Source organism: Notamacropus eugenii, chromosome 4 (assembly GCF_028372415.1).
Source record: "Notamacropus eugenii isolate mMacEug1 chromosome 4, mMacEug1.pri_v2, whole genome shotgun sequence".
Lineage (NCBI taxonomy): Eukaryota > Metazoa > Chordata > Mammalia > Diprotodontia > Macropodidae > Notamacropus > Notamacropus eugenii.
In genome coordinates this window covers 168,284,877-168,301,108 of record NC_092875.1, presented here as the reverse complement: position 1 = coordinate 168,301,108, position 16,232 = coordinate 168,284,877, and the positions used below count along the sequence as shown (strand labels likewise).

Sequence of the window (16,232 nt, the reverse complement as noted above, 5' to 3'; positions counted from 1 at the left end):
ATAAAACTTAATCTTTAATTCATCTCTAAACCTCCTGGCCAAAAGAAGTATGAATTAATCCTAGCAAACAGACAAAACACTTTAAACTGACGTGACGAAACATTAAAAAAACGAGAGAAATCATTTTTTACTAAAGAATTGCTTGCATATTATTATGAAATTAGATACTAATTCCCAAAAGAAGTAAGAATAGAAACTGTAAACATATTAGAATAAATTAGTTTAGAATGACTATAGGTGAGAATGTAAAATTCATAAATATTAATAATGTGAAACTTCATAGTATTTTGTTTTGAAAGGTAATTAAGATAATCTACTGTTACCTTTTAGTTCCTATCTTTAACAATTAAAATTGATGGTTAAGATTATCTAATAGAAAATTAGATATGAGTCATCCAACTTTTAGTTTAATTAGGATAATTAAATAATTAATATCCTAAACTCTCAGAATAATTTTTAAAACATTCAAGATAAACTTAAAGAGACTGCAATAAAGTATCAAAAGCGATTTTAAAACTCACTGAAGAATACATAAAATCAAAATCTATAAGTAAATGATATTGAGTAACAAAATGTTTAGAAATATTACAATAAAATATTTCAAAAATCTAAAGATATAAAAATCTTTAACTATACTTTGCAGTTACGAAAGTTTCTTTTTAAAAAAATATCAGTCATATTCATTTAAAACATATTAACCTTCCATTTAATTTTCAAAATGGTTTATTTGGTTATCTAGTCACTCATTTGCTAATACAACTATTTCCAGGCTGGGAAGAAGACTGGAGTCACAAAGACAAAAAGTTAACGTAGGTATAGTGAAGAGTTCTTCTATTAACCAGATAAAGAACTAGCTGAACTGTTTAATCTCCTTAGGTTTCAATTTCCTCTTTGGTAAAATGAACATAAAATCCTTGTCTCAGCTATTTCCCAGGATCGCTATGTGAAAGATAAATAGATAATGTGATAGAGTGGAAAAGGATCTGAGTTCAAATCCCAGACTCTGATATTAACTTACATGTGTGCCCTCAGGCAAGTCATTTAATTTCTCTGACCTCTCTTTCCTCATTTAAAAAAATTAAGGGATTCGATTTAATAATCTCTAAATGATAATCTTGATGAGTCTTCCTTTCCAATTTTATTATTGAATGCTTACTGTCTCCTAAACAAACTTCTCTTTCTCTCGCCTGACATACCAACTCTGTCCCCATGTCCTTGTACTGCTTTTCCTCCTCACTTCCAACTTAGAATCTCTAGTTTCTTTAAAGTTTGACTTGTGACCCTTTACATCAATGGTGTCAAACTCAAACAGAAATGAGGCCATTAATCCACACATAAGGATCCCTGGGGAACATACAATGACTTCGTTTTAAAGCATAATATTATCTGTATTTTGTTCTATTTATTTTGTTAAATGTTTCCCAATTTCATTTCAGTCTGGTGTTGGCCTCATTCAGAAGTGTGGTGGGCCACATGTGGCCCATGGACCACGTGTCTGACACTTCTTTTCTATGTGAAGCTTTGATTTATCCTCTCTGATGTTACTGCTTTCCCTCTCAAGTTACTTTGTATCTGTTATGTGCATATGTAAGTGCCTGCATGCACTCATGCATGTGTACATTGTCTCCTTAAAAGAATTTAAGTTCCTCAAGGGCAGGGACTTGCATTTTTGTCTTTCTAGCCCCAGCTCTTCACACAATGCCTGCCAAAAAAGAGATACTTAGTAAATAAATGCTTATTGGTTGCCTGATCTCTAAGCACCCTTACAACTTTAACGCCTGTATCTTATGACAGTATTGTATACTATTTAAAAAGCATCAAGTTCCATAGAAATATAGTGTATAAGATTCCAGATTGAGTTCATGGTTTGATCAAGACTGGTCTGGTGCTTCAGTGGCACTCTGTACTAGAAGCAACAGTGAATCACTTAAACTTATGTAAAAAATGAAATAGCACAATCAGATCTATGCTTTAGGTAATATCAAGTACTCAACAATCATCTATTAAGTACCAACTTCATGCTAGACACTGTGCAAAATATCACTATCAGTTGTGTAGAAGATGAATTAAAAAGGGGGGAGAGTGAACAGAGGAAGACCAATGGAGGGTGGGGGGAGAAGGGAAGCTTATGCAGCAGTCGAGCCAAGAGCTAAGGAGCACCTCACTTAGAGTGGCTGGCTGTGCAAGTAGAGAGGGAGATGGGTGTGAGGAGGCAATACAGAGAAAAGGGCATGAGTTCTGAATCAGAGGAACTAGGTTCAAATTCCTGTGATGCATGTTCTATTTGTGTGGCCTTGGTCAAATCCCTTCACCTCTGAACCTCAGTTTCCTTAACTGTAAAATGGGGGAATTTGGTTATGTGATCTCTCTTACAGCTCTGAATCTATCTCCCTATGATCCATCTTTTCCCACTGACAAGTCCTGGCAACTGAAGAGCTGAAAAAGAAGGAAAAGATGAGGATGACTGAGTTGTAAACCTAGGGACTAAATGGGTGGTAGTAGTAGCCTAAAAAGAAAGAAGCAGGTCAGGAGAAGAAATGAGTTGAGGTGGGAAACTATGAGTTCTACTTTGGATAGTGAATTTGACATGCTCATGGGACAACCAAATGGAGATGTACAACAGGTTCCTAGGAATATGAGACTTGACCTCGGGAGAAAAAAGTCATCTGCATTGGAGATGAGAGTTGAACCCAGGGGAACTAAGGGAAGAGGATAGAAAGAAGAGGGCCCAAGGTAGAGTCCGAAGTTACATTCATACATGGGGATAGGTCAAAGATGGTAATCCAGCAAAGGAGACTGAGAAATCCAAAGACAATCATTTTGGCTAACAGCCTCAAATTCCTTAACTACTACAACTTTTAAAAGACTAGGCGGCAAAACTAAAGGCCTGGAGGAAAACTGTTTCTTCCTTTACCCATCTACCCTGTGGTGGTAAGCTTCATGAATGACAGAAAACAAGGGGCATGGATAATTCATCAATTAAAAAGATAAATATTCAAAATTTTATTATGGCTACGTCTAAATACATATTGGCTCTGATTTGTTTATACATTGGCTATTTTGGATCAAAACATGAAAATCCATTTGATTTTTTAAACTTTTTAATTGTTTATTATAATTCAAAAAATATTTATATAGGCTGCCTGTAATTGTTATCCTCTGCACAAAGCCTATGTTGCTATACTTCTTTTTCTTCTTTCTTGAATAGATGAAAAAGAGACCAAGAGATAATGCTGGTAATATGGACGCTTTATATCACTGTAGGCAGGTAACACTGATTTATTATTAAAAGGCAGGACAAACTGTGACAGAAATAACACTTCATCATATCGGATCACTTTAATTCATAAGAGCAGAAAATGTTTGTTCCAGTGCCTACTATAGTATTTTTACTATATATTATTTGGGCAAACAAAACAAAACACACATACACACAAAAACACCCCAATACTGTTTTAAAAACCACAATAATAAGCTTTTGAGACATTGAAATAACACTTACCATTGACTTCAGCATGAACCACAGCAGACTGAGAAATCAGTTGGTAAGTTTCAAAGCCCAAATAAGACAATGCTGTGATTATAAGGCCCCTTTTGAAAACTACAGCATTTCCAAGAATCTAAGGAAGCAAATGGTGTCAGTTATCAAACTGCTGCAAAATTGTGACTTGATATCCTTGACAAAAATTACATAAGTTTTTTTCCTGTCTGCTTCCTTCCCCCTAAATAATACAGCTTAGGGATAATGGATAGTCAAGGAAAGTAGTTACTTATTTTGAGAAGTTCTTTAGTAAGACAAATTTCATACCAATACAACATTTATAATCAAGGTTTTCTTCACTTCTTAGAGACAGCAAGATTTAACACAGGCTAGTGAATAAGGTAAGCTGCTGTGGGGTAATCCTGTGTGAGATCTTGGGCTACAACAACTCATAAAGTTATTTTTTAAGCCAGACAGAAGTTATGATCTGTTTGTGGAAGATACCTCAGAGACCACCTAGTCCATTTTATGGATGGTCTACAGGGCATTATATCGAGGAGAGAATGAGATCAAGGGAAAAGTGACTCGCCCATGGTCATACAAGTAAGCAAACAAGAGATAGGATTGAAACCCAGGTTCTTTGACCCCAGAGCCACTTCCCTTTCTGCCATCCCATAATGTAAATACTTAAAAGTATAAGACTATACATATATATGTGTGTGTGTATGTATATGTGTGTGTATATATATATATGTACACATATATATATATACACACACCCAAATATATAAATTATAATATAAATAATAAGTATTGTGCTCACACACTTAGGGGTAGCCAGCTATCTGAACATTTTTTGTTTTAACAAATCCAACATTTAGGTTAAAACATTCAGTTTAAATTAAAACATTTAGTTTAAAAAAGTTATAAAATGTTACCTGCCCTGATTCAAAATAAATGACAGGGCAAAGGAATCTGAATAGCTATAGGCCAGTAAAACACTTCTAATCTGGAATTTTTCAAACTGGTGCTTTCTCCAAAAAAGCAAAACAGCATTCAAATTAGTGTTTGTATTTTGTCTTCTACTGTATATGGGTCCAAGTCCAGTTTTCCATGTTGTGCCCATGAGTTATAGCAGTGCTTCCCAATACACACACACACGCCCAGAATTTAAATATCTTCCTCCTAACACAAAGCTATTAAATGTCAGAATATTAAAATTCACATTCTTAGCTCCCAAGTCCAGTACTTTCCCCATTACTGCGTGTGTGTGTGTGTGTGTGTGTGTGTGTGCACGTGCACACACGCATGCTCAAATATGGCCTCAGATATTAGCTCTGTGACCCTGGGCAAGACACTTAACTGTTTCCTCTCCCTTAAAATGAGCTGCAGAAGTACCTTTGTCAACCTTCCCCCAAGAGTCGGACACGACTGAAACTGAACAGCAACATGTAATACAGTTATCCCTTCTACATCGTTGAGGTTAGAAGTGTAGCACCCCCTATAATCTGGAAAATCTATGTAGAATTTTCTGGCCCTCCCTTCACACTAGATAAGTCAGAATTTTTTCTTTTCCTTTTACGGGGTGTTCATAGTACTGTATTGTAAAATTTGGGTTGATATTATATAATACTACACATATATTTTATGCATTTCTGAATTTCGAAACTTCTTCTGTCATTTGTTGGCCTTTGGGTGTCATTGGCGGCTTCTGCAAAACTCCCCCAAAATTTCCATTTAATTTTTTTATGCCAATCCATGATATATCAAAATCGCAACAGAGGAAGTTACAATGTAGAAGGGTAACTATTACATCAGTTGCATTCATATTACAGAAACACATTTATTACAATTACATGATATAAACATACTCATATAAGCAACATACTACATATCTATGTTATATAATTGAGCTGTAGTGGAAAAAATACTGGACTTGGGAGCTAGAAAATTAATTTTAATCCTCACTCTGACATTTAATAGTTTTATTCCATGGGAAAGTCATTTACGTTCTCTTAAGTCTTTTTTCTTATCTGTAAAAAAGAGAGATTAATACTGGCACTCCCTAGCTTATATCAGGTCGAGCCTTTAAGTCATAGAAAATGGGAGGACACCACTTGGTAGATTTAAAAGTGCAATATAAATGTGAGTTTGTAGAAATAGCAGTTATATATATTCTCCATTTAAGATTTAATCACTAGACATTTACTAAGTGCCTACTATGTGCCAGGCACTATACTAAGCACTGGGTATACAGATATAAAAGACAGTTCTTTTCCTCAAAGAGTTGACACTCTAATGAATGTGGCCCTGGTTTCTGTAAAGCTATGCTAGCAGAAAGCAAGGTGTGGAAGGTCCTACTATTCTAAAAATTATTAAGAGTACAGGCCTCAGACTTGCCTCAATAAGTTCAGATTAATCATGAAAAGGTTAGCCAACAAGAGATCAATTTTTCTTCATCACAACAATTCTTGAAGACCATCTACTAAAAGTATAAAGGAAGTGCAATTTATATTACTGGAGAAAATAGTCACACCAATCAAAACCATGATCTTAAAGTATCCTAGTAAACATAAATATCCATATATAAATATACATACACTTACAACTTAACATTTCATTTATTTTCATAATGATTTACAAGTAAGAAATAAATACTTGGTGCAACATGAGAAAATTTCACTTATCAGTCATGAAAAATAGTAGCTATAGTACAAGAAATATACCACCAGGTAGTCACTTAAGTTCCCTAGACTTTAGACAACAGTATAAAGAATTGTTCATAATTGTAATGTTTAGCAGCAGTATGAAAAACATCTTGAATTTTAAAAATGAAAATAATTCAAGCTAATTAATTTATAAGCATTTAAAGATTTATATAATTTATATATTTTATATTTATGTAATATATAAAATGTAACATAATGTTATATGAAAACGTATAAACATAAGCATTAAACATAGTGGTTTTGATAGTGATTATCAAAACTTGAGTGACAATGCCAAGTTAGTAAAGAAAATCTTATTCCATAGCAAATACACACATATTGCTAGTTAAAGTATGAAAATACAAATAAATGGGCTCAGAAAGTTCAACATATCATCCCTGATGCTTTCTAGTACTACCTCACGATGATGGGAAAGTTCTTGTCTACTGCTTTAGATTCTTTATCATAGATGATATAATTTAGAATGAAAGATATAAATAAATAACCATATTAGAGGTCCAGGAAAAGTGTATAAGAAACCTGAGGAGGGAGAGCATACTTTCAACTAGAAGGGTCAAAGAAAGATTCATGGAGACACCAAGCATTTTGATAAACTTCCAAGTGGGGTACACATTCCAGACATGGGATGGGAGGGGAGGTGATATGGCATGAACAAAGGCACTGAGACAGACTAAGACAAGATGACAACAGGTGACAACGAGTAAGTGGCAGAAGGGGAATAATATGAGACAGGATGGAAAGGAAGATTTGTGCCAGATGATAGAGGGCCTTGAATACCAGGATATGGAACTTATATTTATATGGGAAGTCACTGAAAGTTTTTGAGAGGGGAACTAAATTGTGTGTTAGGAATATTACTTGGGCAGTAGTGTGAAGGATGGATTGGAGGAGGGATAGACCAGGAGATAGCAAGACTAATTAGGAAGCTTTTATATTGTTTTATACTATATTTTTTATTTATCACATTTTATTATGTATTAATTCTTATTTATTATGTGTATTATATTACTGATAACTGAATATACAGTCTATATTATTTCTATATAAATATATATATATAAATGTTTTATATTTATTATATTATAATAGTTTGCAGGAAAAAGATGGAAGGTGGCTGTAAGAGTAAATAGTAAGACTTGGTGAAAGAACCAACAAGATTTGGTCAGTATTTGGATAAATGGTGGAGGTCGTTGGTGTTTACAAACACAACAGTATATATACTAGGCATTTTAATAAATGTTTGCTGACAATTAAAACAACTACCACCTCACACCATCAGATTGCTAATGTGGCAGAAAAAGAAAATGAAAAATGTTGGAGAAGATGTGGGGAAACTGGAACACTAATGTATTGTTTGTGGAATTGCGATGCCCAAAGGGCTATAAAACTGCATGACCTTTGGTCTAGAAATAACTCTTAGGTCTATATTCCAAAGAAATCATAAAAATGGTAAAAGGACCCACACTTATAAAAATATTTATAGCAGCTCTTTCTGTGGTAGAAAAGAGTTGGAAATTGAAGAATACCTATCAACAGGAATGGGTGAACAAGTTGTGGCATATGAATATAAAGGAATACTATTTGTGATATAAGAAAAGACAAGCAGGATGATTTCAGAAAAACCTGGAAAGACTGACATAAAACTGGTGCTGAATGAAGTGAGCACAACCAAGAGAACATTGTACAGAGTAACAGCAACATGTGAGATAATCACCTATGACTGAATTAGCTCTTCAGGGTAATACAATCATCTACAATAATTCCAAAAGACTCATGATGGAAAATATCTAGAGAAAAGCTATGGAGTCTCAATGTAGATTGAAGCATATTATTTTCACTTTCTCTTTTTCTTGTTTTTTTCTTTTTGTAGATTCTTTCACAACATGGCTAAATGTGGAAATGTTTTACGTGATTGCATAGGTATAATCTGTATCAGACTACTTACTGTCTTGGGGAATGTGGAGGGAAGAAAGAAAGGCAGAAAAATTTGGAACTCAAAATATTTCCAAAAACGAATTTCAAAAATTGTCTTTACATATAATTGGAAAAAATAAAATACTATTATTACATAAATTTTTTAAAGCTAATAAATAAATGTCTGCTGAACTGAAAAGAGTAAGACTGGGACCTAGCACAAAAAGAGATTTCAAAGGGAAGTATATAAAATGAAACAGATGAGTATATAGTGATTGCTGAGAACTGTATGCTTTTGATAAAGTTTTGATGAAGCTGATAAAGTTTGATCTCACTTACAGAGAGGAGATGAACCTGGACCAAAACCAACTGGAAAAAGTGAAAAAGAGGGGAAAGTAACTGTATAAGTACAACAGGAGAGGAATAGGGGAGAGGGGAAGAAAATGTAAGATGAACCTTCTACCCATGGAATTTTTGTGTCAAAGGTGAACAAATACACGGATATACAATTACGCAAGTAGAGAGAGAAATGTTATGTAATTTTAAAATGAGGGTAATAATTAATGATATAAATGTCCCTTCCAGTCAGTCAGAAAACAAGCCTTTTTAGAACCTACTATGTGTCAGGCACTGTGCTAAGCACTAGGTATACAAAGAAAGGTAAAAAAGACTCCCTGCTTTCCTCTCAGTCTAATGGGGGAGACAACATGGTTACAACTATATACAAACAAGACAGATACCTGATAAATTTGGTACTACAATTAGGGAGATTCAGAAAAGGCTTCCTGTAGAAGGCAGGACTTTAGCTGGGATTTGAAGAAAGCAAGGGAAGTCAAGAGGCAGAGATGAGGAGGGAGAGAATTCCAGGCAAGGAGGACAAAATACATGAAGACAGGAAATGGACTATCTTGGGGAGGACAGGAGGCCAGTGTCACAAGATCAGAGAGTGTGTGGAGGGGAGTAAGTACAAGACTTGAAAGGTAGAGGGAGATTGGATTATCAATGACTCTGAATGCCAAAGGATTTTTATATTTGATCTTGGAGATGATAGGCAGTTTTTTGAGTAGTTGAGATGACACAGTCAAACCTGCACTAGGATCACTCGACAGCTAAGTGGAAGATGAATTGGCATGGAGAGATTTGTAGCAGGCAGATTCACCAGTGACAGACAGTCCAGGTATAATGCGATAAGGACCTGGACCAGGGTGGTAGCACTCTCAAAGGAAAGAAAGGAGTGTATGCAACAGAATTTTTGAAGGTTATGGCAACAAATTGGATATGAGGAGGAGAGAGAGTGAGGGCTATAGCTTTCAAGTATCAGTGATTGGGAGGATAGAGGTGCCCTAAATAGTAAAAGTCAGGAAGAAGAGGTTTAGTGAGAAAGATCCAGTTCAAGATGTTCAACAGGCAGCTGGTATGTGAGACTACAAGTAAGCAGAAAGGGTAGAAAGGGTAAATTGATTTGAGAATCATCAGCATAAGTGAACCATCGTAATTGAATCCATCGGAACTAATGAGATCAGGCAAGTGATAGTACCATGGGAGAAGAGAACTGAACCCAAGGCAGAAGCTACACGACTTAACAACTGCATGGATATTGTGGTGGTGAGATTAAAGCAGTTGAGAAAGAAAGGTTTGCAGGGCACACTAGGACATTCTTTCCTTAGCTGTATTGATCAATGAGCAAAAGTGGCATTAAATACTTAAATCATGGAGTATTTATTTATTCTTTTGTCTAGGAGACTAAAACTCCACATGTACATTCAGGTAGAATAATCCAGTACGCAGCTGGAATTGCATTATTAGCACTCTGGGAAGACAGGAGGGGGAAAACTGATTTGGGAGCCATGGGAAAAGAGGCTGTACCTGAAGACAGCCATAGAACAGATGAGATTGTCAAGAGCAAAACTGTAGAGAAAGAAATGAACAGTTCAAGAACAGAAGCCTGGGGTACACCCATGTTTAAGAGGTCAAAGTATGAGGAGCCAACCAGTAAAGTAGAAAAAGAAATGGTCTGAGAGTTAAAAGGGCATTATGAAGCCCAGGGGGGAGAAATACAAAAAAGAGAGAGAGGTTGGCCAATAGTGTCAAAGTCTGCCAAGGGAACACTGGATTTGGTGATAATATCATTCGTGACTTTAGAAATAACAGCTGCATAAAAGTAGTGAGCATTGGAAGCCAGATTACAAGGGGTCAGAAAATGAGTAGCCAGTAAGAAAGATAATATGTACTATAATAAAAACATTACATATAAATGACAATATATACAATAGAGAGGGGATATATCATACACAACTGAGGATCACAGAAGGGTAGAACTGAAAGTCATGGAAGACTATCTTGCCAACCCAAAGACTGTAACAGCCTGAATGTCAATGGTACCCAAAGCACGGAAATGTGACAGGGTAGAAAAAGAACCAGACCGGAGTCAGAGGACCTAGGTCGGAAACTTAGTTTTGATAATGAATGGGACCTTGGGCAAATCACTGAACCTCTCTAGGTCTCAGTTTCCTCATCTGTCAAATAGGAGGTTTGGACCAAGGGGCACACTACTCTTCTTCGGAAGTTTGGCAATTAAAAAGGGTCAAGCTAAGGTTTTTTAGTTTATTTAAGAAAACGGGCGACGGAGACACTTTATTTTAGAGGTGATGTCACCGCAGCCGCGGGTGGTTAAGTGACTTGCCCAAGGTCACAGGGGCAGTAAGCGGCAGGGTCGGAATTCAAACCCAGGTCCTCCGATTCCCTTTCCTGGACCACGCAGTCCTACCGGAAGCCGGCCAGTTTCAGAGGAGCAGAGCTGGGCTACAAACAGCAGCCACAGACCAGCCCGGGCCCCTTCTCCTCGCACAGCCCAGAGCCGATGGCGCAAGCAGAGTCAACAAGATCTGGTTCATGCTCTAAGACAGACCGACAAACCCCGCTTAGAACGTCGGGGGGACGTGCAGGGGAGCCGGCGGCGGAGGCAGCGGGATGCTGCGGCAGCCCACAGCTCCCGGGCGCGCCTCCGGGGCTGCCAGGCATCGCCTTCGGTCCTCACCGCAGCCCTCGGCACGATCCCCACTTTACAGATGAGGAAACTGAGGCCGACGGAGATTACGGGACGGGCCCCCAGGTCACACGACGAGGGGGCGGAATTTAACAGCGGCTTTTCCAGACCGTCCCCCACCTCGTCCCCGCCCGTCAGCCCATCCACCCCCGGGGAAGGCGGAGGAAGTACCTCGCTGCCACCTAGCCAAAGGCGGGGACTGCCCCGCCGCCCGCAGCCCGCCACCTCGGCCCCCGCCGGAGCTCGGAGCCGCGTGCGGAGGGACGGGAGAAGCCTGCGCAGCCGCACCACTAACGCCATCGCCGGGACAGAGCGGCTAGCCCAACCGCGAGGGCCGGATCTGTCCTTGGCCCCGCCCCTCAAGGGGCAAAGGTCGGGAACTGGAGGAGGTCACCGCCCCGGAAGTCCCGGGAAGGGAAACGGCGCCGGGCTCCGGACGTTCTGGACGTTCCGCCCGAACCACCGAGAGGAGTCAGCCAAGACCTTCCTGGAAAGACCGCGCCTCCGAGCATGCGCAAAGGGCGCCGCCCCTGGTCTGGCTTGGGTCTTCTGCTTGTGATTTCTGTACTTAAGAAGTTGGACTTTGGTTTTGGTTTTTTTGGCCTTTCTTTCCATCTCCAGCGCCTAGCACGGCGCCTGGAACGTAGTGACGTTTAATAAACGCCGATTGGCTGGCGGCCTGCGGGTGCGTGCCAGGTGCGCCGCGTTCCACACGGGCCGCCAGAACCGAGTGTCCGCAGGATAACCAGGATAAGCACCGACAATCAACATTCATTTACAACGCACTGGGAAGCTAGGTGGTGTAAAGAGCAGAGTGTGGGACCTGGAGTGAGGAAGTCCTGAGTTCAAATCCTGCCTCAGACCCTTACTGCTCTGTGGCCCAAGTCACCTAACCCTGTTTGCTTCAGGTTCCTCATCTGTAAAATGACCGGAAGAACGAAATGGCAGACCCCTGCAGAGTCCTTGGAAGAAAACCCCTCCTGGGGTCAGGAGAGGCAGACCCTGCTCAGCAACAAAGCACCCACAGCGGGGGGCAGAGGCCGCAGACAGTCCTCGCCCTCAAGGAGCTCACAGTCTAATCGGGGAGACAACGCGCAAACAAAGTAAACTCAAATAATTCACCGCGGGAAGCCGCCCCACAGAATAGTGTTAATTTTTAATATATAAAGTGCAATTCATGGGATTACACAAGAAACCAATTATATTGAAATAAAGGTGTATTTTTTTGTCTTCCAAAATAAGAGGTACCTGAAATCTATCTAGTGTGAAAAACAACTATTTCATTTTCATTTTTAATAACTTATTATTGTATCAGGACCAAGGTTTTTTCCCTTTTTTTACTTCCCTATCCAGAAACCAACCGAGAGAAATCTGTCTTAAAGTTATACCCAGGCCAAGATCTAATCTATCAGACAGTAAAAGAAATTCTAAGCTTGGGCTAATGGCTGTATTCCCGTTCTTTGGGCTTCCTCGGATAGCTCCAGGGAAAGGTTGATTCTCCTATTATTAAGATAGGTGACATGGAAATTGATGTCTCTTCGACAAAGGTTTGATACCTTCATTTTAATATAGTCCACACCTCCTATTGTGTTAGCCAACCCAAGTTGATTGCTGTCCCCTAAGAACACCTACTCTTACAAGGGCATGTAAACTGTGACACCCCATCCCCATTGAAGGTCTTTATGGCCATCCTTTTATTAATAACAGACTGCCCTTATTAATAAAATGATTAAGCTACCCTGAAGCTATGTCTCTCAAATCTTGTAATGCTAATTATGTTAATAAGAGTTAAAGATCTTCCCCACCCATTAATGGACCTACCCATTAAGGGAAGCTTGATTAGGGGAGATTTGTTTTGTAAGGAAGGCCCACACCTTTTGTTAATTTCTTATGAGGCACTGGTTTTCAAGGGTTGTGAAGCCCTCTGGCTCTGAAAAGTGTAGATATACTCTGAGGTGAGGTTTTGCTTTGGGGCTTACTCACTGGAAGTGTTTGTTTGGCCAGATGAGACTTTGAGTAGCTGCTAAGGAACTCCCTTCCTCCCTCCCCCTTTGAAAACCCAGATGTTGGTGCTTCTGTCTCTGGTAATGGTCAGACAGTTGGATCTGTCTCTTGATTTATGATGTATGTCTTGCTTATGGTCAGGCAGTTGGCAGCCCTGTCTGTTGGTGTTTATTTTTCTGTATTTTCTCTGAAGTTCTGAAGTGAATGGTATGTGTGATTAAAGCAGATTGTTGATCCCTCAAAAGTTGCTTTCCTTTTAGAAAAGCAGATCTAAGAACCTGTATAGCAGGCCCTCTTGTGTATGTTGGGGTTGTTGACCTGAAAACTTGGTTAGAGAAAAGGCAACATGGCTAAATGCATACATTTTATGATTTAATTAATTAATTGATCAATTCCCCATAAAGAAAACAGTTACATAGCGCTATGGAGTCAGAGGTGACTCTGACTATCTAGTACAGAAATCATCTGTCTTAAGTACATTTTGCCATGAGAAAGAAACTCTCCTAATTAAGCAAATCATAAATTCAGTAAGACAGGACAATTAACAAAGCAATGTTAGTCAGGCCTTGAGATTCCAAGCTGGGTAAGCATATGTCTCGGTGATAAGGAAAGAAACCCCACCACTAGTAAGTGGCAGGCTTCCTCCCTTAAACAGATAATTGACATAGAAAAGGGTAAACAATGTTCAATAGAAATTATGATCTAAGATGTCTATATTTTCTTTATCATTAATACGTCATAACATAGTATATGTCTATAGATCAAAGGAAAGTCCCATTATTCAAGATATAGTGTCTTAGGTTAAAGGTCTCCTTAAGGAGTGTAGAGTCGGCCTTGGCTGGCTTTTGCTGACATAGGAAGAGGCACTCTCTGAGTTTACTTCAGAGAGAACAAAGAGATTATTCCAAAATTTTATATTAAACATTATCAGGGTCCTTGCTGTTATAGAGCTGTAGTCTTAGAAGATAGGAGCTGGACCTGTGATTGTTATAAAGAACTCTTGGGTAGGAAAATGCCTTCTACTAATTCAGGTTAGCACCTTGTAATTTATAGTCTTAAAGAGTTTCCTAGGGTCCTGGAAGGTGAAGTATCTTTCACAAGGTCATTAAGACTTTTTGTGTTAGAGAAGGGACTTGAACTCAAGTCTTCCTAATTCTGAGGCCAGCTCTCCTTATTCTGACCTGGTGACTCATATATTATCTCTTTTAAACTTCACAAAAATGCTGTGAGGTAGCTATGACAAGGATTCTTATCTTCATTTACAAATAAGGAAATTGAAGCTCAAACGCTACCAGGGTCCCATTAGCTAGTCTTAGAAGTAGAATTTGAACTCAGATCTTTCTTGGTTGCAAGTACAAATGGAATAATGTTTGTAAAGCACTTAGCACAGTGCCTGGTACAGAGTAGGTGCCATATAATGTTAGTTATTATTATTGTTTTTATTATACTCTATGTTAATAATGTTACAAATTATAAAATTGAAAATTGATTTTAATTCTATTTTTAAGACAGTTAAGCTGCCATAGGTTAATACTTTCACATGCTCTGTGAATCTAAACTCCTTACCCTTGTAACTTCTCCCTTCAGGGAAAAACATGTCTTTGTTTGCCCTCAGCTTCATTTTACTCACCACATAACTGGTTGATACTTGACTAGCTTGAGATTTCTTACTGATATGTCCTGCTTTAGCAGGTTTTGTTTTTTATTTTGGTATAGCAGATAGAAAGCTGGTCTCGGAGTCAGGACAATCTGGGTTCATTCACTACCTCTGACATTTAGTAGTAGTGATCTTAGACAATTCATTTAATCTGTCTAAAACTATAAGTTTCATAGGTGCTCATTTACATCTTAAAGGGAATTTCCTCAACCCAAGTTCCTACCCACTATCAGTGAAATCATAGTTCTTACAAAAAATAATCTTTCATATGAACAGATTCTACAGCAGTACAAGGAGCTCAAGAGAAGCAGCATAGTGTAGTCAAAAGCATGCTGAATTTGAAATCACAAGTCCTGAGTTGACATCTTGCTAGCTGTGGAACCTTGGGTCACTTCTATGAGAATTACTTTCAGCCTCCAAATCCTATGATCCAATAGCTTTTTGGCTGATATAATAAAAAAAAGGCCTGGGAGAGGAGGCCACATTTAATCTAGGTCTTAGTGGATTTCAGTAGGCAAAGAGATGAGACTGGAGGGAATGAAGGACATTCTAGTTTGGCAGAACAGGTAAAGAGAAGGAGGAGAATGAAAAAAAATTCTGTCTTTGTTAAGAGTGTGAAAAGTGTTTTGCTGGAATCAGCACCTTTTGAAATATGTACAAGGGCCTCTTTTTTAATATAGAAAAAAATGACAGAATTTCAAACTTGGAAGGGACCTGCTGTCCTCATTACTCCAACCCATAACCCCCAAAAGAATCCTTCAAAAAACACACCCAACATATGGTCATCCAAAGTTTTGCTTGAAAATCTCTTATGAAAAAAACTCCAGTACCTCTTAAGGCAAACTATTCCATTTTTTAATAACTCCACGGAGAGGATAGAGCATCTCCAGGATAGCTGGAGTTCTCTACATGAGGCAGTTAGGAGACATAGTAGGTAACATTCTGGACTTGGGTCAGGAAGATGTGAATTCAAATCCTTCCTTGGATATTTACTAGCTGTATTCTCACAGGCAAGTCACCTTAAATCTGCCTGCCTCAGTTTCCTTATCTATAAAATGAATATAATAAGAGCATCTACCTTCCAGGGTTTGTCATGAGGATCAAATGTAATAAGCTTTTTAAACCTTAAAGCACTACAAAAATAAAAGATATTATTATGATGATGACTATTCTATCTCCCTGTCTCTGTGGTTTTTACTGGCTCCCCTCCATGCCTGGACGTATTCTTTCCTCACCTCAGCCTCTCTGAATTCTTGATTTCCTACTAGACTCAGCTTAAGCTCCACCTCCTACATGAAGATCCTCTTTCCTGAGATCTCCTCCCCCTGGAAAACAAAAGTTTGTATTTATTTGGTGTGTATTATGCCAAATATATGTAATACATACCAAATGAATACATCT

General features: G+C 38.5%; 1 protein-coding gene across 1 annotated transcript in view; it reads right to left on the bottom strand.

Moving 5' to 3' along the window:
* Nucleotides 1-13,340, bottom strand: part of RMDN1 (regulator of microtubule dynamics 1) — a 36,231-nt gene extending 22,891 nt beyond the window's left edge. The window contains exons 1-2 of the mRNA XM_072603644.1: nucleotides 11,342-13,340; nucleotides 3,503-3,620 (exon numbers count right to left, since the gene is read on the bottom strand). Of these exons, the coding sequence (XP_072459745.1) occupies nucleotides 3,503-3,620; nucleotides 11,342-11,470 (247 nt within the window). The 5' untranslated portion in view covers nucleotides 11,471-13,340. The remainder of the gene's footprint in view (nucleotides 1-3,502; nucleotides 3,621-11,341) is intronic.
* Between the last annotated feature and the right edge of the window lie 2,892 nt (nucleotides 13,341-16,232).